This window comes from Salmo salar, chromosome ssa01, assembly GCF_905237065.1.
Source record: "Salmo salar chromosome ssa01, Ssal_v3.1, whole genome shotgun sequence".
Taxonomy (NCBI): domain Eukaryota; kingdom Metazoa; phylum Chordata; class Actinopteri; order Salmoniformes; family Salmonidae; genus Salmo; species Salmo salar.
This window is the reverse complement of record NC_059442.1, coordinates 172,995,909-173,023,043: the sequence shown is the minus strand read 5'-3', so window position 1 is coordinate 173,023,043 and position 27,135 is coordinate 172,995,909. Positions and strand designations below refer to the sequence as shown.

General features: G+C 46.6%; 1 protein-coding gene across 1 annotated transcript in view; it reads left to right on the top strand.

Moving 5' to 3' along the window:
* LOC106572564 (interleukin-11 receptor subunit alpha) overlaps nucleotides 1-27,135 on the top strand; it is a 60,470-nt gene that overhangs the window by 22,475 nt on the left and 10,860 nt on the right. Inside the window, exons 3-6 of the mRNA XM_014146861.2 lie at nucleotides 10,656-10,716; nucleotides 11,914-12,083; nucleotides 18,991-19,105; nucleotides 26,785-26,951. Of these exons, the coding sequence (XP_014002336.1) occupies nucleotides 10,656-10,716; nucleotides 11,914-12,083; nucleotides 18,991-19,105; nucleotides 26,785-26,951 (513 nt within the window). The remainder of the gene's footprint in view (nucleotides 1-10,655; nucleotides 10,717-11,913; nucleotides 12,084-18,990; nucleotides 19,106-26,784; nucleotides 26,952-27,135) is intronic.

The window sequence follows — 27,135 nt, the reverse complement described above, 5'->3', positions numbered from 1 at the left end:
TTTATTATTACATTCTTATACAGTGTTCTATTTTACCCAGCCAGCAGATTACAGGATAAGAATACACACACACACACACACACACACACACACACACACACACACACACACACACACACACACACACACACACACACACGACACACACAGAGACACACACACACACACACACACACACACACACACACACACACACACACACACACACACGCACACAAACACACACAGACACACAAACACACACACTCCCTCCTGTATTCATATGGCAGAGATCCCGCTGGCTTGGAGTTGAGGCAGAAATGTGAAGAACGTTGTGGGTTTGCGGTGAATGCTGTTCTGCAGACGGTGAATGCGGACTGCTTCCCCTAGGTACCGCAGGCCCTCTACAGTCCAGAGAGGAGAGAGAGAGAGAAGGAGTGTGTGCATGTGAGTGGGCAGTGGTGGAAAAAGTACCCAATTGTCAAACTTGAGTAAAAGTGAAAGTCACCCAGTAAAATATTACTTGAGTAAAAAGTCTAAAAGTATTTGGTTTTAAATAAACAGAAGTATCAAAAGTAAAAGTATAAATTATTTCACATTCCTTATTAACCTGTTGGGGCTACAGGTTAGCAATGAACCCTTATTAAGCTCCAGATGGCCTGTTTTCCTGTTTATTTACAGATAGCCAGGGGTACACTCCAACACTCAGACATCATTACAGATAGCCAGGGGAACACTCCAACACTCAGACATCATTACAGATAGCCAGGGGAACACTCCAACACTCAGACATCATTACAGATAGCCAGGGGAACACTCCAACACTCAGACATCATTACAGATAGCCAGGGACACACTCCAACACTCAGACATCATTACAGATAGCCAGGGACACACTCCAACACTCAGACATCATTACAGATAGCCAGGGGAACACTCCAACACTCAGACATCATTACAGATAGCCAGGGGAACACTCCAACACTCAGACATCATTTACAGATAGCCAGGGGAACACTCCAACACTCAGACATCATTACAGATAGCCAGGGGAACACTCCAACACTCAGACATCATTACAGATAGCCAGGGGAACACTCCAACACTCAGACATCATTTACAGATAGCCAGGGGAACACTCCAACACTCAGACATCATTACAGATAGCCAGGGGAACACTCCAACACTCAGACATCATTACAGATAGCCAGGGGAACACTCCAACACTCAGACATCATTACAGATAGCCAGGGGAACACTCCAACACTCAGACATCATTACAGATAGCCAGGGGAACACTCCAACACTCAGACATCATTACAGATAGCCAGGGGAACACTCCAACACTCAGACATCATTACAGATAGCCAGGGGAACACTCCAACACTCAGACATCATTTACAGATAGCCAGGGGAACACTCCAACACTCAGACATCATTACAGATAGCCAGGGGAACACTCCAACACTCAGACATCATTACAGATAGCCAGGGGAACACTCCAACACTCAGACATCATTACAGATAGCCAGGGGAACACTCCAAAACTCAGACATCATTACAGATAGCCAGGGGCACACACACACTCAGACATCATTACAGATAGCCAGGGACACACTCACACTCAGACATCATTACAGATAGCCAGGGGAACACTCCAACACTCAGACATCATTTACAGATAGCCAGGGGAACACTCCAACACTCAGACATCATTACAGATAGCCAGGGAACACTCCACACACTCAGACATCATTACAGATAGCCAGGGGCACACACCAACACTCAGACATCATTACAGATAGCCAGGGACACACACACACTCAGACATCATTACAGATAGCCAGGGACACTCCACACACTCAGACATCATTACAGATAGCCAGGGACACACACACACTCAGACATCATTACAGATAGCCGGGGACACACACACACTCAGACATCATTACAGATAGCCAGGGGCAAACACGCACTCAGACATCATTACAGATAGCCAGGGGCACACACACACTCAGACATCATTACAGATAGCCAGGGGCACACTCCAACACTCAGACATCATTACAGATAGCCAGGGGAACACTCCACACACTCAGACATCATTACAGATAGCCAGGGGCACACACACACTCAGACATCATTACAGATAGCCAGGGGCACACACACAATCAGACATCATTACAGATAGCCAGGGACACTCCACACACTCAGACATCATTACAGATAGCCAGGGACACACACACTCAGACATCATTACAGATAGCCGGGGACACACACACACTCAGACATCATTACAGATAGCCAGGGGCAAACACACACTCAGACATCATTACAGATAGCCAGGGGCACACACACACTCAGACATCATTACAGATAGCCAGGGGCACACTCCAACACTCAGACATCATTACAGATAGCCAGGGGAACACTCCACACACTCAGACATCATTACAGATAGCCAGGGGCACACACACACTCAGACATCATTACAGATAGCCAGGGGCACACACACAATCAGACATCATTACAGATAGCCAGGGGCACACTCCAACACTCAGACATCATTACAGATAGCCAGGGGAACACTCCAACACTCAGACATCATTACAGATAGCCAGGGGAACACTCCAACACTCAGACATCATTACAGATAGCCAGGGACACACACACACTCAGACATCATTACAGATAGCCAGGGACACTCCACACACTCAGACATCATTACAGATAGCCAGGGACACACACACACTCAGACATCATTACAGATAGCCAGGGGCACACACACACTCAGACATCATTACAGATAGCCAGGGGCACACACACACTCAGACATCATTACAGATAGCCAGGGGCACACACACACTCAGACATCATTACAGATAGCCAGGGGCACACTCCAACACTCAGACATCATTACAGATAGCCAGGGGAACACTCCACACACTCAGACATCATTACAGATAGCCAGGGGCACACACACACTCAGACATCATTACAGATAGCCAGGGACACACTCCACACACTCAGACAGCATTTACAAATGAAGCATTTGTCCTCCAGATCAGAGGCAGTAGGGATGACCAGGGATGTTCTCTGTTTAGTGAGTCCTCCTGATCAGAGGCAGTAGAGATGACCAGGGATGTTCTCTGTTTAGTGAGTCCTCCAGATCAGAGGCAGTAGGGACGACCAGGGATGTTCTCTGTTTAGTGAGTCCTCCTGATCAGAGGCAGTAGGGACGACCAGGGATGTTCTCTGTTTAGTGAGTCCTCCAGATCAGAGGCAGTAGGGACGACCAGGGATGTTCTCTGTTTAGTGAGTCCTCCAGATCAGAGGCAGTAGGGAGGACCAGCGATGTTCTCTGTTTAGTGAGTCCTCCAGATCAGAGGCAGTAGGGGGACCAGGGTGTGTTTAGTGAGTCCTCCAGATCAGAGGAAGTAGGGACGACCAGGGATGTTCTCTGTTTAGTGAGTCCTCCAGATCAGAGGCAGTAGGGACGACCAGGGATGTTGTCTTGATGTGTTCAAAATGTAACTAGTACTTTTGGTTGTCAGGGAAAATGTATGGAATAAAAAGTACATTATTTTCTTCAGGAATGTAGTGAAGTAAAAGTAAAAGGTGTCCAAAATATAAACAGTAAATTATAGTACTGTTACTGTTGTCACTGCTGTTACTGCTGTTACTGACGTTAAGAATGTTACTGCTGTTACTGCTGTTACTGATGTTACTGTTACTACTGTTACTGATGTTACTGTTACTATTACTGTTACTGCTGTTACTGATGTTACTGTTACTACTGTTACTACTGTTACTGTTACTACTGTTACTGTTACTACTGTTACTACTGTTACTGATGTTACTGTTACTACTGTTACTGCTGGTACTACTGTTACTGATGTTACTGTTACTACTGTTACTGCTGTTACTGTTACTACTGTTACTGCTGTTACTGATGTTACTACTGTTACTGTTACTACTGTTACTACTGTTACTGCTGTTACTGTTACTACTGTTACTGCTGTTACTGTTACTGCTGTTACTGCTGTTACTGATGTTACTACTGTTACTGTTACTACTGTTACTACTGTTACTGCTGTTACTGTTACTACTGTTACTGCTGTTACTGTTACTACTGTTACTGCTGTTACTGTTACTACTGTTACTGCTGTTACTGTTACTACTGTTACTGCTGTTACTGTTACTACTGTTACTACTGTTACTACTGTTACTGCTGTTACTGTTACTACTGTTACTGCTGTTACTGCTGTTACTACTGTTACTGTTACTACTGTTACTACTGTTACTGATGTTACTGTTACTACTGTTACTACTGTTACTGTTACTACTGTTACTGTTACTGCTGTTACTACTGTTACTGTTACTACTGTTACTACTGTTACTGATGTTACTGTTACTACTGTTACTGCTGGTACTACTGTTACTGATGTTACTGTTACTACTGTTACTGCTGTTACTGTTACTACTGTTACTGCTGTTACTGATGTTACTACTGTTACTGTTACTACTGTTACTACTGTTACTGCTGTTACTGTTACTACTGTTACTGCTGTTACTGTTACTACTGTTACTGCTGTTACTGTTACTACTGTTACTGCTGTTACTGTTACTACTGTTACTACTGTTACTGTTACTACTGTTACTGCTGTTACTGCTGTTACTGTTACTACTGTTACTGCTGTTACTGCTGTTACTGTTACTACTGTTACTGCTGTTACTGTTACTACTGTTACTACTGTTACTGTTACTACTGTTACTACTGTTACTGCTGTTACTGCTGTTACTGTTACTGCTGTTACTACTGTTACTGCTGTTACTACTGTTACTGTTACTGATGTTGCTACTGTTACTGTTACTGCTGGTACTACTGTTACTGTTACTACTGTTACTACTGTTACTGCTGTTACTGTTACTACTGTTACTGCTGTTACTGTTACTGCTGTTACTACTGTTACTACTGTTACTACTGTTACTGTTACTACTGTTACTGCTGTTACTGTTACTACTGTTACTGCTGTTACTGTTACTACTGTTACTGCTGTTACTACTGTTACTACTGTTACTGTTACTACTGTTACTGCTGTTACTGTTACTACTGTTACTGCTGTTACTGCTGTTACTGTTACTACTGTTACTGCTGTTACTGTTACTACTGTTACTGTTACTACTGTTACTACTGTTACTGTTACTGCTGTTACTACTGTTACTGTTACTACTGTTACTGCTGTTACTGTTACTACTGTTACTGCTGTTACTGTTACTACTGTTACTGCTGTTACTACTGTTACTGTTACTACTGTTACTGCTGTTACTGTTACTACTGTTACTGCTGTTACTACTGTTACTGTTACTACTGTTACTGCTGTTACTGTTACTACTGTTACTGCTGTTACTACTGTTACTGTTACTGATGTTGCTACTGTTACTGTTACTACTGGTACTACTGTTACTGTTACTACTGTTACTGATGTTACTGTTACTACTGTTACTGATGTTACTGTTACTGCTGTTACTGTTACTACTGTTACTGTTACTACTGTTACTACTGTTACTGCTGTTACTACTGTTACTGTTACTGCTGTTACTACTGTTACTGATGTTACTGTTACTGCTGTTACTGTTACTACTGTTACTGTTACTACTGTTACTGTTACTACTGTTACTGATGTTACTGTTACTGCTGTTACTGTTACTACTGTTACTGTTACTACTGTTACTGTTACTACTGTTACTGATGTTACTGTTACTGCTGTTACTGTTACTACTGTTACTGTTACTGCTGTTACTGTTGTTACTGTTACTGCTGTTACTGTTGTTACTGTTACTGCTGTTACTGCTGTTACTGGTGTTACTGTTACTGCTGTTACTGTTACTACTGTTACTACTGTTACTACTGTTACTACTGTTACTGTTACTGCTGTTACTGCTGTTACTGTTGTTACTGTTACTGCTGTTACTGTTACTACTGTTACTACTGTTACGGCTTGTACTGTTGTTACTGCTGTTACTACTGTTACTGTTACTACTGTTACTGTTACTACTGTTACTGCTGTTACTGATGTTACTGCTGTTACTGTTACTGATGTTACTACTGTTACTGTTACTATGGTTACTGTTACTACGGTTACTGTTACTGTTACTACTGTTACTACTGTTACTGTTACTACTGTTACTGTTACTACTGTTACTGTTGCTACTGTTACTACTGTTACTGATGTTACTACTGTTACTGTTACTGCTGTTACTACTGTTACTGATGTTACTGTTACTACTGTTACTGCTGTTACTGCTGTTACTGTTACTGCTGTTACTGCTGTTACTACTGTTGCTACTGTTACTACTGTTACTGATGTTACTACTGTTACTTCGGTTACTACGGTTACTACTGTTACTAATGTTACTACTGTTACTATGGTTACTATGGTTACTACTGTTACTACTGTTACTAATGTTACTACTGTTACTGTCGTTACTACCGTTACTACTGTTACTGTTGTTACTACTGTTACTGTTGTTACTACTGTTACTGTTACTGTTACTGTTACTGTTACTGTTGTTACTACTGTTACTGTTACTGTTGTTACTACTGTTACTGTTACTGTTACTACTGTTACTACTGTTACTGTTACTGTTACTGTTGTTACTACTGTTACTGTTACTGTTGTTACTACTGCTCCTGCTGTTACTGTTACTACTGTTACTGTTACTGTTACTACTGTTACTGTTACTACTGTTACTACTGTTACTACTGTTACTGTTACTACTGTTACTGTTACTGCTGTTACTGTTACTGCTGTTACTACTGTTACTGTTACTGCTGTTACTACTGTTACTACTGTTACTGTTACTGCTGTTACTACTGTTACTGTTACTACTGTTACTACTGTTACTGCTGTTACTGTTACTGCTGTTACTACTGTTTCTACTGTTACTTCTGTTACTACCCTACTCATTCCAGGGTATTTCTATATTTGTAATATTTTCTAAATTGTACAATAATTAGTGAAGACATAAAAACTATGAAATTACACATGGAATCATGTAGTAACCAAAAAAGTGTTAAACAAATCAAAATATATTTTATATTTGATATTCTTTAAAGTAGTCACCCTTTGCCTTGGTGACAGCTTTGCACACTCTTGGCATTCTCTCAACCAGCTTCATGAGGTAGTTACCTGGAGTGCATATAAATTAAGAGGTGTGCCTTGTTAAAAGTTATTTTGTGGGAATTTCTTTCCTTCTTAATGTGTTTGAGCCAATCAGTTGTGTTGTGACAAGGTAGGGTTGGTATACAGAAGATAGCCCTATTTGGTAAAAGACCAAGTCCATATTATGGCAAGAACAGCTCAAATAAGCAAAGAGAAACAACAGTCCATCATTACTGGTCAGTGAAGGTCAGTCAATCCAGAAAATGTCAAGAACTTTGAAAGTTTCTTCAAGTGCAGTCGCAAAAACCATCAAGTGCTATGATGAAACTGGCTCTCATGTGGACCACCACAGGAAAGGAAGACCCAGAGTTACCTCTGCTGCAGAGGATAAATTCATTAGTTATCAGCCTCAGAAATTGCAGCCCAAATAAATGCTTCACAGAGTTCAAGTAACAAACACATCTCAACATCAACTGTTCAGAGGAGACTGGGTGAATCAGGCCTTCATGGTCGAATTGCTGCAAAGAAACCACAACTAAAGGACACCAATAGGAAGAAGACACTTGCTTGGGCCAAGAAACACGAGCAATGGACATTAGACCGGTGGAAATCTGTCCTTTGGTCTGATGAGTCCAAATTTGAGATTCTTGCTTCCAAGAGCCGTGTCTTTGTGAGACGCAGAGTAGGTGAAAGGATGATCTCTGCATGTGTGGTTCCACCGTGAAGCATGGAGGAGGAGGTGTGATGGTGTGGGGGGTGCTTTGCTGGTGACACTGTCGTTGATTTATTTAGAATTTAAGGCACACTTAACCAGCCTGGCTACCACAGCATTCTGCAGCGATACACCATCCCATCTGGTTTGCGCTTAGTGGGATTATCATTTGTTTTTCAACAGGACAATGACCCAACACACCTCCAGGCTGTGTAAGGGCTATTTGACCAAGAAGGAGAGTGATGGAGTGCTGCATCAGATGACTTGGCCTCCACAATCCCCCGACCTCAACCCAATTGAGATGGCTTGGGATGAGTTGGACCACAGAGTGAAGGAAAAGCAGCCAACAAGTGCTCAGCATATGTGAGAACTCCTTCAAGACTGTTGGAAAAGCATTCCTCATCAAGGCAAAGGGTGGCTAGTTTGAAGAATCTCAAATATAAACTATATTTTGATTTCTCTAACACGTTTTTTGGTTACTACATGATTCCATATGTGTTATTTAATAGTTTTGATGTCTTCACTATTATTCCACAATGTAGAAAATAATACAAAATAAAGACAAACCCTTTGACTGGTACTGTAAGTATTCACACCTTTTTGCTATGACACTTCAATTTGAGCTCAGGTGCATCCAATTTCCTTTGATCATCCTTGAGGTGTCACTACAACTTGATCGGAGTCCACCTGTGGCCAATTCAATTGTTTGGACATGATTTAGAAAGAAACACACCTGTCTATATAAGGTCCAGTTGACAGTGCATGTCAGAGCAGAAACTGTACCATGAAGTCCATGGAACTGTCCTTATAGCTCCATGATAGAATTGTGATGAGGCATATACAGTACCTGGGGAAGGATATTAAACAATTTCTTGTGTGTTGAAAGTTTCCAAGATCACAGTGCTCTCCATCTACGGAACGGCCCAGACCAAGAAGAACCTTGGTCAGGGAGGTGACCAAGAACCCAATGACCACTCTGACAAAATTACAGAGTTCCTTGGCTGAGATGGGAGAACCTGCCAGAAGGATCACAGCACTTCACCAATATGGACTTTATGAGAGAGTGGCCAGATGGAAGCCTCTCCTGAGAAAAAGGCACATGACAGCACGCCTGGAGTTTGCAAAAAGCCACATGAAAGACTGAGATCATAAGGCAAAAGATGAGAAAATATGCAAAGCGCTACGTCTGGAGAAAACCAGGCACAGCTTCAAGACTGTTGGAAAACCCGTCTAACACCATCCCTACCGTGAAGCATGGTGGTGGCAGTATCAGGGACTGGGAGACTGGTAAGGATAGTGGGAACAATGAATGGAACCAAATACAGGCAAATCCTTGATGAGAACTTGCTTCAGAGTGCAAACGACCTTAGACTGGGGTGAATATTTACATTCCAACAGAACAATGACCCCAAGCATACAGCCAAAGCAATGCTGGAATGGCTTCAGAACAAGAATGTGAAAGTGCGTGAGTGGCCCAGCCAAAGCCTAGACTTATTGAAAATATGTGGAAAGACTTGAAGATTGCTGTTCACCACCGCTCTCCATCTAACTTAACAGAGCTTGAGAAAATCTACAAAGAAGAATGAGAAAAAAATCCCCAAATCAAGAACTGCAAAGCTGAAACAGACATACCCAAGATGATTAAAACATGTAGTTGGTGCCAAAGGTGCTTCTACAAAGTATTGACTTCGGTGTGAATATTTATTGTATGTAAATTAGATATTTCTGTATTTCATTTTCAATGTTTTTAGACATTTGCTTTACTTTGTCATTATGGGGTATTGTGTGTAGATGGGCAAGAAAAAAAAACATATTTAATCCATTTTAAATTCAGGCTGTAACACAACAAAATGTGGAATAAGTCAAGGGGTATGAATACTTTTCTGAAGGCCCTGTATATAAGGCTGCAAACAGTAGTTCTGTTGCTTGCAAATCCTGACTAGACTGAAGACGTATGATCGGAAAACTAACTGTTTACAGCACTGCTAACAGTAGCTACACACTGCAGACACAACATCTAACGTCTCTCTCTCCTGTCTCTCTCTCCTGTCTCTCTCTCCTGTCTCTCCTCTCTCTCTCCTGTCTCTCTCTCTCTCTCTCCTGTCTCTCTCTCTCCTGTCTCTCTCTCCTGTCTCTCTCTCTCCTGTCTCTCTCTCCTGTCTCTCTCTCCTGTCTCTCTCTCTCCTGTCTCTCCTCTCTCTCTCCTGTCTCTCTCTCCTCTCTCTCTCCTGTCTCTCTCTCTCCTGTCTCTCTCTCTCCTGTCTCTCTCTCCTGTCTCTCTCTCCTGTCTCTCTCTCCTGTCTCTCTCTCTCCTGTCTCTCCTCTCTCTCTCCTGTCTCTCTCTCTGTCTCTCTCCTGTCTCTCTCTCTCCTGTCTCTCTCTCTCTCTGTCTCTCTCTCTCCTGTCTCTCTCTCTCTCCTGTCTCTCTCTCCTGTCTCTCTCTCTCTCTCTCTCTCCTGTCTCTCCTGTCTCTCTCTCTCCTGTCTCTCTCTCTCCTGTCTCTCTCTCTCCTGTCTCGTCTGTCTCTCTCTCTCCTGTCTCTCCTGTCTCTCTCTCTCCTGTCTCTCCTCTCTCTCTCCTGTCTCTCTCTCCTCTCTCTCTCCTGTCTCTCTCTCTCCTGTCTCTCCTGTCTCTCTCTCTCCTGTCTCGCCTGTCTCTCTCTCTCCTGTCTCTCTCTCTCCTGTCTCTCTCTCTCCTGTCTCTCTCTCCTGTCTCTCTCTCTCCTGTCTCTCTCTTCTGTCTCTCTCCTGTCTCTCTCTCTCCTGTCTCTCCGGTCTCTCTCTCCTGTCTCGTTTCAGATGTTCAGTACGGGAGGCTTGGGTCAAACGTCACGCTGCTGTGTAGAGATGCACTGGACAGGTATGGTACACTAGGAGTCAGTCTGTATCACTATGTTCTCTAGAGGGTCTGGACAGGTACGACACACTGGGAGTCAGTCTGTATCAGAGCTGGACAGGTACGACACACTGGGAGTCAGTCTGTATTAGACCTGGACATGTACGACACACTAGGAGTCAGTCTGTATTAGAGCTGGACATGTACGACACACTAGGAGTCAGTCTGTATCAGAGCTGGACACGTACGACACACTGGGAGTCAGTCTGTATTAGACCTGGACATGTACGACACACTAGGAGTCAGTCTGTATTAGAGCTGGACATGTACGACACACTAGGAGTCAGTCTGTATCAGAGCTGGACACGTACGACACACTGGGAGTCAGTCAGAGCTGACACGTACGACACACTAGGAGTCAGTCTGTATTAGAGCTGGACATGTACGACACACTAGGAGTCAGTCAGAGCTGGACAGGTACGACACACTAGGAGTCAGTCTGTATCAGAGCTGGACACGTACGACACACTGGGAGTCAGTCAGAGCTGGACACGTACGACACACTAGGAGTCAGTCTGTATTAGACCTGGACATGTACGACACACTAGGAGTCAGTCTGTATTAGAGCTGGACATGTACGACACACTAGGAGTCAGTCTGTATCAGAGCTGGACACGTACGACACACTGGGAGTCAGTCAGAGCTGGACACGTACGACACACTAGGAGTCAGTCAGAGCTGACAGGTACGACACACTAGGAGTCAGTCTGTATTAGAGCTGGACATGTACGACACACTAGGAGTCAGTCAGAGCTGGACAGGTACGACACACTAGGAGTCAGTCTGTATCAGAGCTGGACACGTACGACACACTAGGAGTCAGTCTGTATTAGAGCTGGACACGTACGACACACTAGGAGTCAGTCTGTATCAGAGCTGGACACGTACGACACACTAGGAGTCAGTCTGTATCAGTATGTTCCCAATGCATGACACCGGGGAGTCAGTTTAATTTAGGAGATATTGTCCTCTCCCCTGGAGCTAATGTTACAGTACCCTTTGACTTAGAGTAATGCTCAGTCCCTGCCTTTTGTGCGGCTGTTTATTTTCTCTGACTGTTAGTAACTGTGACTGAACCTTTGTGTATTTGTGTGCGTGTCTGTGTTGGTGTGTGGTTGTCTGACCGCCAGTAAACACAGTGATGTCATAATGTCTCTTTAGGACGTCCGTGGAGTGGCGTCTGAACAGGAGTTCCGTGTTGCCATGGCAGCACCGAGTGACATCAGACGGTCGTCTGGTCCTCGTGCACGCAGAACTCGCCGCCGAGGGTAACTACAGCTGCCATGACGAACAGGGACTCCTCATCCAGACCACCAGACTCCGGCTAGGATGTAAGGCTTCCCTTCCTCTCACTCTCCCCTCTATCCTCCCCCCTCTCCTTCCTCCCCCCTCTATCCTCCCCCTCTATCAACCCCCTCTATCCTCCCCCTCTATCCTCCCCCTATCCTCCCCCTCTCCTTCCTCTCCCTCTATCCTCCCCCTCTATCCTCTCCCCTCTATCCTCTCCCCTCTATCCTCCCCCTCTATCCTCTCCCCTCTATCCTCTCCCCTCTATCCTCCCCCTCTATCCTCCCCTCTATCCTCCCCCCTCTATCCTCTCCCCTCTATCCTCCCCCTCTCCTTCCTCTCCCCTCTATCCTCCCCCTTCTATCCTCCCCCCTCTCCCCTCTATCCTCTCCCCTCTATCCTCCCCTCTATCCTCTCACCTCTATCCTCCCCCTCTATCCTCCCCTCTATCCTCCCCCTCTATCCTCTCCCCTCTATCCTCCCCCTCTATCCTCTCCCCTCTATCCTCCCCCTCTCCTTCCTCTCCCCTCTATCCTCCCCCTCTATCCTCTCCCTCTCCTCCCCTCTATCCTCCCCCTCTATCCTCTCCCTCTCCTCCTCTCCCTCTCTCCCCTCTATCCTCTCCCCTCTATCCTCCCCTCTATCCTCCCCTTCTCCTTCCCTCTATCCTCCCCCTCTATCCTCCCCCTCTCCTTCCTCTCCCCTCTATCCTCCCCTCTCCTTCCTCTCCCTCTCCTCCTCTCCTCTCCCCTCTATCCTCTCCCTCTATCCTCTCCCTCTCTCCTCTCTCCCCTCTATCCTCCCCCTCTATCCTCTCCCCTCTATCCTCCCCTCTATCCTCTCCCCTCTATCCTCCCCCTCTATCCTCCCCCTCTCCTTCCTCTCCCCTCTATCCTCCCCCTCTATCCTCTCCCCTCTATCCTCCCCTCTATCCTCCCCTCTATCCTCTCCCCTCTATCCTCCCCCTCTCCTTCCTCCCCTCTATCCTCCCCTCTATCCTCCCCCTCTATCCTCTCCCCTCTATCCTCCCCTCTATCCTCCCCCTCTATCCTCTCCCCTCTATCCTCCCCCCTCTCCTTCCTCTCCCTCTATCCTCCCTCTCTCCTTCCTCTCCCCTCTATCCTCTCCCTCTATCCTCCCCCCTCTATCCTCCCCCTCTATCCTCTCCCCTCTATCCTCCCCCCTCTCCTTCCTCTCCCCTCTATCCTCCCCTCTATCCTCCCCTCTACTCCTCTCCCTCTATCCTCCCCCTCTCCTTCCTCTCCCTCTATCCTCCCCTCTATCCTCTCCCTCTATCCTCCCCTCTATCCTCCCCCTCTATCCTCTCCCTCTATCCTCCCCCTCTCTTCCTCTCCCCTCTATCCTCCCCCTCTATCCTCTCCCCTCTATCCTCTCCCTCTATCCTCCCCCCTCTCCTTCCTCTCCCCTCTATCCTCTCCCCTCTATCCTCCCCCCTCTCCTTCCTCTCCCCTCTATCCTCCCCCTCTATCCTCTCCCTCTATCCTCTCCCCTCTATCCTCCCCCCTCTCCCCTCTATCCTCCCCTCTATCCTCCCCCTCTCCTTCCTCTCCCCTCTATCCTCCCCCTCTATCCTCCCCTCTATCCTCCCCCTCTCCTTCCTCTCCCCTCTATCCTCCCCCTCTATCCTCTCCCCTCTATCCTCCCCCTCTATCCTCTCCCCTCTATCCTCCCCTCTATCCTCCCCCTCTATCCTCTCCCCTCTATCCTCCCCCTCTCCTTCCTCTCCCCTCTATCCTCTCCCCTCTATCCTCCCCCCTCTCCTTCCTCTCCCTCTATCCTCCCCCTCTATCCTCTCCTCTATCCTCCCCTCTATCCTCTCCCTCTATCCTCCCCTCTATCCTCCCCTCTATCCTCTCCCCTCTATCCTCCCCCTCTCCTTCCTCTCCCTCTATCCTCCCCCTCTATCCTCCCCTCTATCCTCCCCTCTATCCTCCCCCTCTATCCTCTCCCCTCTATCCTCCTCTCTCCTCCCCCTCTATCCTCCCCCTCTATCCTCCCCTCTGTCCTCCCCTCTATCCTCCCTCTATCCTCCCCCTCTATCCTCTCCCTCTATCCTCCCCTCTATCCTCCCCCTCTATCCTCCCCTCTATCCTCTCCCCTCTATCCTCCCCCCTCTCCTTCCTCTCCCTCTATCCTCCCCTCTCCTTCCTCTCCCCTCTATCCTCCCCTCTATCCTCTCCCCTCTATCCTCCTCCCCTCTATCCTCTCCCCTCTATCCTCCCCCTCTCCTCCTCTCCCCTCTATCCTCCCCCTCTCCCCCTATCCTCCCCTCTATCCTCCCCCTCTCCTTCCTCTCCCTCTCTCCTCCCCTCTATCCTCCCCCTCTCCTCCTCTCCCCTCTATCCTCCCCCCTCTCCTTCCTCTCCCCTCTATCCTCCTCCCTCTCCTTCCTCTCCCTCTATCCTCCCCTCTATCCTCCCCCTCTCCTTCCTCTCCCCTCTATCCTCCCCCTCTCCCTCTATCCTCTCCCCTCTATCCTCCCCCTCTATCCTCTCCCCTCTATCCTCCCCCTCTATCCTCCCCCCTCTCCTTCCTCTCCCCTCTATCCTCCCCCTCTATCCTCTCCCCTCTATCCTCTCCCCTCTATCCTCCCCCTCTCCTTCCTCTCCCTCTATCCTCCCCTCTACTCCTCTCCCCTCTATCCTCTCCCTCTATCCTCTCCCCTCTATCCTCCCCTCTATCCTCTCCCCTCTATCCTCCCCCTCTCCTTCCTCTCCCTCTATCCTCCCCTCTATCCTCCCCTCTTCCTCTCCTCTATCCTCCCCTCTATCCTCTCCCCTCTATCCTCTCCCCTCTATCCTCCCCTCTATCCTCCCCTCTCCTTCCTCTCCTCATCTCCCCTCTATCCTCCCCTCTATCCTCTCCCCTCTATCCTCCCCCTCTATCCTCTCCCCTCTATCCTCCCCCCTCCTCCCCCTCTATCCTCTCCCCTCTATCCTCCCCCCTCTCCTTCCTCTCCCCTCTATCCTCTCCCTCTTCCTCCCCCTCTCCTCTCCTCTATCCTCCCTCTTCCTCCCTGATCCTCTCCCTCTATCCTCCCCTCTATCCTCCCCCCTCTATCCTCTCCCCTCTATCCTCCCCCCTCTCCTTCCTCTCCCCTCTATCCTCCCCTCTATCCTCCCCTCTATCCTCCCCTCTCCTCCTCTATCCTCTCCTCTCTCCCCCCTCTCCTTCCTCTCCCCTCTATCCTCTCCCCTCTATCCTCCCCCTCTATCCTCCCCTCTATCCTCCCCCTCTATCCTCCCCTCTATCCTTCCTCTCTATCCTCCCCTCTATCCTCCCCCCTCTCCTTCCTCTCCTCCCCTCTCCCCCTCTATCCTCCCCTCTATCCTCCCCCTCTATCCTCTCCCCTCTATCCTCCCCCTCTATCCTCTCCCTCTATCCTCCCCCTCTATCCTCCCCCTCTCCTTCCTCTCCCCTCTATCCTCCCCCTCTATCCTCTCCCTCTATCCTCCCCTCTATCCTCTCCCCTCTATCCTCCCCTCTCCTTCCTCTCCCCTCTATCCTCCCCCTCTATCCTCCCCCTCTATCCTCTCCCTCTATCCTCCCCCTCTATCCTCTCCCCTCTATCCTCCCCTCTATCCTCCCCCCTCTCCTTCCTCTCCCCTCTATCCTCCCCCTCTCCTTCCTCTCCCTCTATCCTCCCCTCTATCCTCCCTCTCCTCCTCTCCTCTATCCTCCCCTCCCCTCTATCCTCTCCCTCTATCCTCCCCTCTATCCTCCCCCTCTCCTTCCTCTCCCCTCTATCCTCCCCTCTCTCTATCCTCTCCCTCTATCCTCCCCTCTATCCTCTCCCCTCTATCCTCCCCCTCTATCCTCCCCCTCTATCCTCTCCCCTCTATCCTCCCCCTCTCCTTCCTCTCCCCTCTATCCTCCCCTCTATCCTCCCCCTCTCCTTCCTCTCCCCTCTATCCTCCCCCTCTATCCTCCCCCTCTATCCTCCCCCTCTATCCTCCCCCTCTATCCTCCCCCTCTATCCTCTCCCCTCTATCCTCCCCCCCTCTCCTTCCTCTCCCCTCTATCCTCCCCTTCTATCCTCCCCCTCTATCCTCCCCCTCTCCTTCCTCTCCCTCTATCCTCCCCCTCTATCCTCCCCCTCTCCTTCCTCTCCCCTCTATCCTCTCCCCTCTATCCTCCCCCCTCTATCCTCCCCCTCTATCTTCCCCTCTATCCTCCCCTCTATCCTCTCCTCTATCCTCCCCCTCTCCTTCCTCTCCCCTCTATCCTCCCCCCTCTATCCTCTCCCCTCTATCCTCCCCTCTATCCTCCCCCTCTCCTTCCTCTCCCCTCTATCCTCCCCTCTATCCTCCCCCTCTCCCTCTATCCTCTCCCCTCTATCCTCCCCCTCTATCCTCCCCTCGATCCTCTCCCCTCTATCCTCCCCCCTCTCCTTCCTCTCCCTCTATCCTCCCCCTCTATCCTCCCCCTCTCCTTCCTCTCCCCTCTATCCTCCCCCTCTCCTTCCTCTCCCCTCTATCCTCTCCCCTCTATCCTCTCCCCTCTATCCTCCCCCTCTATCCTCTCCCCTCTATCCTCCCCCTCTATCCTCTCCCTCTATCCTCCCCCCTCTATCCTCCCCCTCTATCCTCCCCCTCTCCTTCCTCTCCCCTCTATCCTCCCCTCTATCCTCCCCCTCTCCTTCCTCTCCCCTCTATCCTCCCCCTCTCCTTCCTCTCCTCTATCCTCCCCCTCTATCCTCTCCCCTCTATCCTCCCCCTCTATCCTCTCCCCTCTATCCTCCCCTATCCTCTCCCCTCTATCCTCCCCTCTCTCTCTTCCTCCCCTCTATCCTCCCCCTCTCCTTCCTCTCCCCTCTATCCTCCCCCTCTCCTTCCTCTCCCCTCTATCCTCCCCCTCTATCCTCCCCCTCTCCTTCCTCTCCCCTCTATCCTCTCCCCTCTATCCTCCCCCTCTATCCTCCCCCTCTATCCTCCCCCTCTATCCTCCCCTCTCCTTCCTCTCCCCTCTATCCTCCCCCTCTCTTTCCTCTCCCCTCTATCCTCCCCCCCTCTATCCTCCCCCTCTATCCTCCCCCTTTTCCTCCCCCTCTATCCTCCCCTCTTTCCTCACCCCTCTATCCTCCCCTCTCCTTCCTCCCCCCTTCCCCTCTTCTCTCCTCCCCCTCTATCCTCCCCCCTCTATCCCTGAGAGGGGTGGGACCAGAGAGGAAAAGCTTCTCCTATTATTAGATATTGCTCTAACAGATTGAGCTGTGAGGAATCCCCTCATTATAATATGTTTATTGTATTGTTGTGTATCTTTCACAGGTACATCTATCCTCAGAAAGACTGAATCTCTCACACATACAGAGATACAGCATCAACACACAGAAATACAGCATCAACATACAGAGATACAGCATCACCATGCAGAAATACAGCATCAACATACATAAATACAGCATCAACATCCAGAAATACAGCATCAACATACAGAAATACAGCATCAACATACAGAAATACAGCATCAACATACAGCATCAACATACAGAAATACAGCATCAACATACAGAGATACAGCATCAACATACAGCATCAACATACAGAAATACAGCATCAACATACAGAAATACAGCATCAACATACAGAAATACAGCATCAACATACAGAAATACAGCATCAACATACAGAAATACAGCATCAACATACAGAAATACAGAAATACAGCATCAACATACAGAAATACAGCATCAACATACAGAAATACAGCATCAACATACAGAGATACAGCATCAACATACAGAAATACAGCATCAACATACAGAAATACAGCATCAACATACAGAAATACAGCATCAACATACAGAGATACAGCATCAACATACAGAAATACAGCATCAACATACAGAAATACAGCATCAACATCCAGAAATACAGCATCAACATACAGCATCAACATACAGAGATACAGCATCAACATACAGCATCAACATCCAGAAATACAGCATCAACATACAGAAATACAGCATCAACATACAGAAATACAGCATCAACATACAGAAATACAGCAAATACATCCAGAAATACAGCATCAACATACAGCATCAACATACAGAGATACAGCATCAACATACAGCATCAACATACAGAGATACAGCATCAACATACAGAAATACAGCATCAACATACAGAAATACAGCATCAACATACAGCATCAACATACAGAAATACAGCATCAACATACAGAAATACAGACATACAGCATCAACATACAGAAATACAGAGATACAGCATCAACATACAGAGATACAGCATCAACATACAGAAATACAGAGATACAGCATCAACATATAGAAATACAGAGATACAGCATCAACATACAGAGATACAGCATCAACATACAGAAATACAGCATCAACATACAGCATCAACATACAGAAATACAGCATCAACATACAGAAATACAGCATCAACATACAGAGATACAGCATCAACATACAGAGATACAGCATCAACATACAGCATCAACATACAGAAATACAGAAATACAGCATCAACATACAGAAATACAGCATCAACATACAGAGATACAGCATCAACATACAGAAATACAGCATCAACATACAGAAATACAGCATCAACATACAGAGATACAGCATCAACATACAGAGATACAGCATCAACATACGGAGATACAGCATCAACATACAGAAATACAGCATCAACATACAGAGATACAGCATCAACATACAGCATCAACATACAGAGATACAGCATCAACATACAGAGATACAGCATCAACATACAGAAATACAGCATCAACATACAGTACAGCATCAACATACAGAAATACAGCATCAACATACAGAAATACAGCATCAACATACAGAAATACAGAAATACAGCATCAACATACAGAAATACAGCTTTGAGATGTATTTCTTGTGGTGTTGATCATGTGATTAATTATTTCTCATCTCTTTTTCCTCAGATCCTCCCGGGCTGCTCAGCATTTCCTGTCTTGTGCCCAATCACAGCCTAGTATTGTGTTCATGGGTGGAGTCTGTGAAGACCCACCTACCAGCCCTGTACCACACCTCCTATAGGTAAGCTTGGGTAGCGTAGCCAGAAACCCGTTGGTGGATGGGCCTGCAAAACGTTTGGTGGGCAGAAATTGAAGCGCAAAAATCATAATTAAAACATAGAATTACACCAGTAACACCTGATTTCACAGACCATTTATTTACAATGTAAATTCATGCCTGTTGCATTTCACAAGCGACTCACAGCCTACACAACACACACACACACACAATAAACCGTAGGCTATAGCTCTGAACTAGAACGTAGTGCCATGCCGTTGGACAGGTCACAACAGGCCTCTGTTTTACTGGATCACAGACAGGATATCAGTGGAACTAACTGCAGAACACGCATAGGCCTTTATAGATGTAAACTTAAAAACAAAGATTACATGATTGAATTGAGAATAGTCTGATATATTATTAATAGAAAGCCTATAGTCATTATCAAATTATGAATGAAGAGACTGATGAGCAGGGAGCCAAGCTTTTTATTTCTCTTACATGGGACTTTTTCCAAATCTTATTATTTATTTTTTTAACCAGGCAAGTCATTTAAGAACAAATTCTTATTTACAATGACGGCCTACACCGACCGAACCCAGACGACGCTGGGCCAATTGTGCTCCGCCCTATGGGACTCCCAATCACGGCCGGATGGGATACAGCCTGGATTCAAACCAGGGTGTCTGTAGTGACGCCTCCAGCACTGAGATGCAGTGCCTTAGACCGCTGAACCAGGGTCTGTAGTGACTCCTCCAGCACTGAGATGCAGAGCCTTAGACCACTGAACCAGGGTCTGTAGTGACGCCTCCAGCAGACCGCTGAACCAGGGTCTGTAGTGACGCCTCCAGCCACTGAGCCATTGTAGTAGCCTCCAGCCGCTGAACCAGGGTCTGTAGTGACGCCTCCAGCCGCTGAACCAGGGTCTGTAGTGACGCCTCCAGCAGACCGTTGAACCAGGTTCTGTAGTGACTCCTCCAGCACTGAGATGCAGAGCCTTAGACCGCTGAACCAGGGTCTGTAGTGACTCCTCCAGCCGCTGAACCAGGGTCTGTTGTGAACCAGGGTCTGTAGTGACTCCTCCAGCACTGAGATGCAGAGCCTTAGACCGCTGAACCAGGGTCTGTAGTGACTCCTCCAGCCGCTGAACCAGGGTCTGTAGTGACTCCTCCAGCACTGAGATGCAGAGCCTTAGACCGCTGAACCAGGGTCTGTAGTGACTCCTCCAGCCGCTGAACCAGGGTCTGTAGTGACTCCTCCAGCACTGAGATGCAGTACCTTAGACCGCTGAACCAGGGTCTGTAGTGACTCCTCCAGCACTGAGATGCAGGGCCTTAGCCCGCTGCGCCACTCGGGAGTCCGAGTGCTGTGAACAGTATCTTTTAAAAAAAAATCAACATTTTATTTTTTATTTCACATTAAGCAACACACAAGGCAGGATCACATTACAAATATACATCACAACTGTTTACATGCTTGACCGTTGGTATGAGGTTCTTACTGTGGAATGCAGTGTTTGGTTTTCGCCAGGCATACTGGAACCCATATCGTCCCAAAAAAACATTATACTTTTGACTCGTCTGTTCATAGAACATTCTTCACAAAAGTCTTGAGGATCACCCAGGTGTTTCCTTAATAGAAGGAACCATGAATTCTGCTCTGTGTCAGAGACTTCAACAGGAGAATGTCAGGCCATCCGTCTGGGAGCTGAAGCCCTGCTGGGTCATGCAGCAAGACAATGATCCAAAACACACAATCAAGTCTACATGAAAATGGCTAAAAAGCAACACATATGACGTTTTGTAATGGCCTAGTCAAAGGCCCAGACCTAATCCCAATTTGAGATGTTGTGGCAGCACTTGAAACGAGCAGTTTATGCTTGAAAACCCACAAATGTAGCTGAGTTAAATTAGTTTTTCATGCAAGAGTGGGCCAGAATTCCTCCACAGTGATGTGAGAGACTGATCAACAACTACAGGAAGTGTTTGGTTGGAATCATTGCAGCTAAAGGTGGCACAACCTGCTATTGAGTGTAATGGGACATTACTTTTTCACACAGGGGAAATTGGGTGTTGCATAACTTTGTTAATTAAATAAATATAATATGTTTTTAAAAATAATGATTTGTAAACTCCGGTTCCCTTTATCTAATATCAGGTTTTGGTTGAGGATCTGATAACATTCAGGATCAAAGATATGCAAAAATAGGGAACATTTTAAATAGGGGCAGTGTAAAGTTCCATTCAGTCCAGACAATTAAGATTATGTAGACACTCCGAGTTATCAGGTTTATAAAACACTCAGTTATCAGGTTTATAAAACACACAGTTATCAGGTTTATAAAACACTCAGTTATCAGGTTTATAAAACACTCAGTTATCAGGTTTATAAATCACTCCGAGTTATCAGGTTTATAAATCACTCAGTTATCAGGTTTATAAAGTTTATAAAACACTCAGTTATCAGGTTTATAAAACACTCAGTTATCAGATTTATAAAACACTCAGTTATCAGGTTTATAAAGTTTATAAAACACTCAGTTATCAGGTTTATAAAACACACAGTTATCAGGTTTATAAAACACTCAGTTATCAGGTTTATAAAACACTCAGTTATCAGGTTTATAAAACACTCAGTTATCAGGTTTATAAAACACACAGTTATCAGGTTTATAAAGTTTATAAAACACTCAGTTATCAGGTTTATAAAACACACAGTTATCAGATTTATAAAACACTCAGTTATCAGGTTTATAAAACGCTCAGTTATCAGTTTTATTAAACACTCAGAGTTGCCAAACAATTCTTAAAAATGACCACAACGGCATTGTTTCAAAATATACATTTGTGTAGAATCACAGGTCCACAAGTCCACAGGTCCTGTGTAGTACACAGCGTTGTATGAGATCTTCAGTTTCTTGACAATTTCTTGCATGGAATAGCCTTCATTTCTCAGAACAAGAATAGTCTGACAAGTTTCAGTAGAAAGGTCTTTGTTTCTGGCCATTTTGAGCCTGTAATCGAACCCACAAATGCTGATGCTCCAGATACTCAACTAGTCTAAAGAAGGCCAGTTTTATTGCTTCTTTAAAATCAGCACAACAGTTTTCAGCTGTGCTAACATAATTGCTAAACAGTTTTCTAATGATCAATTAGTCTTTTAAAATGATAAACTTGGATTAGCAAACACAACGTACCATTGGAACACAGGAGTGATGGTTGCTGATAATGGGCCTCTGTACAACTATGTAAATATTCCATTAAAAATCAGCCATTTTATAGCTACAATAGTAATTTACAACATTAACAATGTCTACACTGTATTTCTGATCAATTTCATGTTATTTTAATGGACAAAAAAAATTGCTTTTCTTTCAAAAACAAGTGACCCCAAACTAAGTGACTCCAAACTAAGTGACTCCAAACTAAGTGACTCCAAACTAAGTGACTCCAAACTAAGTGACTCCAAACTAAGTGACTCCAAACTAAGTGACCCCAAACCTTTGAACAGTAGTGTATATCTCTTTCCAACCACTCTCTGCTACTGGCTATGATTTCCATCTGAATGCATGTTTAGGCCAGTGCTTGACATGAACTGCAATAGGTGCCGGTACTCTGATTTTAACAAGGTGCAGGAACTCATCAACAGTTATGAGATAATATTCTATGAGGTGCAGCAACTCAAGCAGAAGAACATTTGAGACTTAATGAAGTATGTATGAAGCGTCTCAGGGTGTTTTCAGACAATTCTTGTGAACAAAAGAGCCCCCGAACCGAACTGAGAGGTGGTCTGATCCCCCGAAGCGAACTGAGAGGTGGTCTGTTCCCCCGAAGCGAACTGAGAGGTGGTCTGATCCCCCGAAGCGAACTGAGAGGTGGTCTGATCCCCCGAAGCGAACTGAGAGGTGGTCTGATCCCCGAGCGAACTGAGAGGTGGTCTGATCCCCCGAAGCGAACTGAGAGGTGGTCTGATCCCCGAAGCGAACTGAGAGGTGGTCTGATCCCCCGAAGCGAACTGAGAGGTGGTCTGATCCCCGAAGCGAACTGAGAGGTGGTCTGATCCCCCGAAGCGAACTGAGAGGTGGTCTGATCCCCCGAAGCGAACTGAGAGGTGGTCTGATCCCCCGAAGCGAACTGAGAGGTGGTCTGTTCCCCGAAGCGAACTGAGAGGTGGTCTGATCCCCCGAGCGAACTGAGAGGTGGTCTGTTCCCCCGAAGCGAACTGAGAGGTGGTCTGATCCCCCGAAGCGAACTGAGAGGTGGTCTGATCCCCCGAAGCGAACTGAGAGGTGGTCTGATCCCCCGAAGCGAACTGAGAGGTGGTCTGATCCCCCGAAGCGAACTGAGAGGTGGTCTGATCCCCCGAAGCGAACTGAGAGGTGGTCTGTTCCCCCGAAGCGAACTGAGAGGTGGTCTGATCCCCGAGCGAACTGAGAGGTGGTCTGATCCCCGAGCGAACTGAGAGGTGGTCTGTTCCCCCGAAGCGAACTGAGAGGTGGTCTGTTCCCCCGAAGCGAACTGAGAGGTGGTCTGATCCCCCGAAGCGAACTGAGAGGTGGTCTGTTCCCCCGAACCGAACTGAGAGGTGGTCTGTTCCCCCGAAGCGAACTGAGAGGTGGTCTGATCCCCCGAAGCGAACCGAACTGAGAGGTGGTCTGAGCCCCCTGCTGCCATAACCCCTCACACTAGACTACTGCCATAACCCCTCACACTAGACTACTGCTATAACCCCTCACACTAGACTACTGACATAACCCCTCACACTAGACTACTGACATAACCCCTCACACTAGACTACTGTTATAACCCCTCACACTAGACTACTGTTATAACCCCTCACACTAGACTACTGTTATAACCCCTCACACTAGACTACTGTTATAACCCCTCACACTAGACTACTGTTATAACCCCTCACACTAGACTACTGTTATAACCCCTCACACTAGACTACTGTTATAACCCCTCACACTAGACTACTGTTATAACCCCTCACACTAGACTACTGTTATAACCCCTCACACTAGACTACTGTTATAACCCCTCACACTAGACTACTGTTATAACCCCTCACACTAGACTACTGTTATAACCCCTCACAATAGACTACTGTTATAACCCCTCACACTAGACTACTGACATAACCCCTCACACTAGACTACTGACATAACCCCTCACACTAGACTACTGTTATAACCCCTCACACTAGACTACTGTTATAACCCCTCACACTAGACTACTGTTATAACCCCTCACACTAGACTACTGACATAACCCCTCACACTATACTACTGTTATAACCCCTCACACTAGACTACTGACATAACCCCTCACACTAGACTACTGTTATAACCCCTCACACTAGACTACTGTTATAACCCCTCACACTAGACTACTGTTATAACCCCTCACACTAGACTACTGTTATAACCCCTCACACTAGACTACTGTTATAACCCCTCACACTAGACTACTGTTATAACCCCTCACACTAGACTACTGTTATAACCCCTCACACTAGACTACTGTTATAACCCCTCACACTAGACTACTGCCATAACCCCTCACACTAGACTACTGACATAACCCCTCACACTAGACTACTGTTATAACCCCTCACACTAGACTACTGACATAACCCCTCACACTAGACTACTGTTATAAACCCTCACACTAGACTACTGTTATAACCCCTCACACTAGACTACTGTTATAACCCCTCACACTAGACTAATGTTATAACCCCTCACACTAGACTACTGCTGTAATGGGTTTCCATGGCCAAGCAACCGCACACAAGCCTAAGATCACCATGCGCAATGCCAAGCATCGGCAGGAGTGGCGTAAAGCTCACCACCATTGGACTCTGGAGCAGAGGAAACGTGTTCTCTGGAGTGATGAATCAAGCGTCACCATCTGGCAGTCCGACGGACTAATCTAGGTTTGGTGGATGCCAGGAGAACGCTACCTGCCCCAATATATAGTGGCAACTGTAAAGTTTGGTGGAGGAGGAATAATGGTCTGGGGCTGTTATTCACGGTTCGGGCCCCTTAGTTCCAGTGAAGGGAAATCTTAACGCTACAGCATACAATGACATTCTAGATGATTCTGTGCTTCCAACGTTGTGGCAACAGTTTGGGGAAGGCCCTTTCCTGTTTCAGTATGACAATGCCCCCTGCACAAAGCGAGGTCCATACAGAAATGCTTTGTCGAGATCAGTGTGGAAGAACTTGACTGACCTGCACAGAGCTCTGACCTCAACCTCATCGAACTCCTTTGGGATGAATTGGAAAGCACACTGCGAGCCACGCCTAATCACACAACATCAGTGCCCGACCTCACTAATGCTCTTGTGGCTGAATGGAAGCAAGTCCCCTCAGCAATGTTCCAACATCTAGTGGAAAGCCTTCCCTGAAGAGTGGAGGCTGTTATAGCAGCAAATGGTGGACCAACTCCATATTAATGCACATGATTTTGGATTGAGATGTTCGATGAGCAGGTGTCCACATACTTTTGGTCATTTATTCTGTTACCAATCAAATGTACATGCTAATAGTATCTTCTGATTACAATTGCTATGTCTCATATTTCAACTAAATGCAATTGAATAGCTTCCAAAATGGCAGTAGACATGTCTAGCTGTCCAATAATGCATTCTGATGGAATGGCTTGTCCTGCACTTTGTAAAAACCCACAGTGCATTGTGGGAATTTTGGAAAAAGATCTTGGTTCCTTTCTAAACATAGCAATGTAAATGCAAAGAGGACTCGGTTCACAAAATAGGTGAAGTAAACTGGCAAAAGAGTTGAGTCCTAATTCAAATGCAGTGTGAACACAAAGAGAACTGATTTCTGCTTCGCCCCCAGAATTCACTTTAAAGAGAACTGAGATGGGTTATTTTAAAGAGGACTATATGTGAAAACGCCCTCAGAGTAGGATCATGTTTTCCTTTCAGATCATAGTAACATGGAGGAGCTTATTCTAGATCAGCACTCATTCCCTGAGACGCTTGATACTTACAGACTCAGTTTGACGGGGAGCTTGATACTTACCGACTCAGTTTGACAGGGAGCTTGATACTTACAGACTCAGTTTGACGGGGAGCTTGATACTTACAGACTCAGTTTGACGGGGAGCTTGATACTTACCGACTCAGTTTGACGGGGAGCTTGATACTTACAGACTCAGTTTGATGGGGAGCTTGATACTTACCGACTCAGTTTGATGGGGAGCTTGATACTTACAGACTCAGTTTGATGGGGAGCTTGATACTTACAGACTCAGTTTGATGGGGAGCTTGATACTTACAGACTCAGTTTGATGGGAGCTTGATACTTACAGACTCAGTTTGATGGGGAGCTTGATACTTACAGACTCAGTTTGACAGGGAGCTTGATACTTACAGACTCAGTTTGACGGGGAGCTTGATACTTACAGACTCAGTTTGACAGGGAGCTTGATACTTACAATAATTAATTGATCTCTCTTTCCTCCAGGAGTGTCTCCTTCCCAGCAGCACCACAAGTGAATAACCATCTCTCTCCCTCTCCTTCCTCCTCTCCTCTCCTGTCCTGTCCTCTCTCCCCCTCCTTCCTCCTGTCCTGTCCTGTCCTCTCTCCCTCTCCTTCCTCCTGTCCTGTCCTGTCCTCTCTCCCTCTCCTTCCTCCTCTCCTCTCCTGTCCTTCCTCTCTCCCCCTCCAGGGGTAATAAGAGCCAGGTGAGGATGTGTGTTTTGTCGTCCCCTCCCCAGCAGCAGTGCACCATAACAGACCCTACCATGTGGCAGCTCTACCACTACATCAACATCACAGAGACCAACCCTCTGGGGTCACAGACCACCATCATACAGGTCAAGTTCCATGAGCTCTGTAGGTCACCTTCACATTTCCCGCTGTGTGTATGTGTCTGTAGGTCAATGTCTCATCTGGACAGTGTGTCTGTAGGTTAACCTGTCATCTGGACAGTCTGTCTGTCTTATTCCCCTAGCCTTATTTAATAACCTTGTCATTTTGTGTCTTCAGTCATCACAAGTGTAAGTTGTTGATTCTCAAC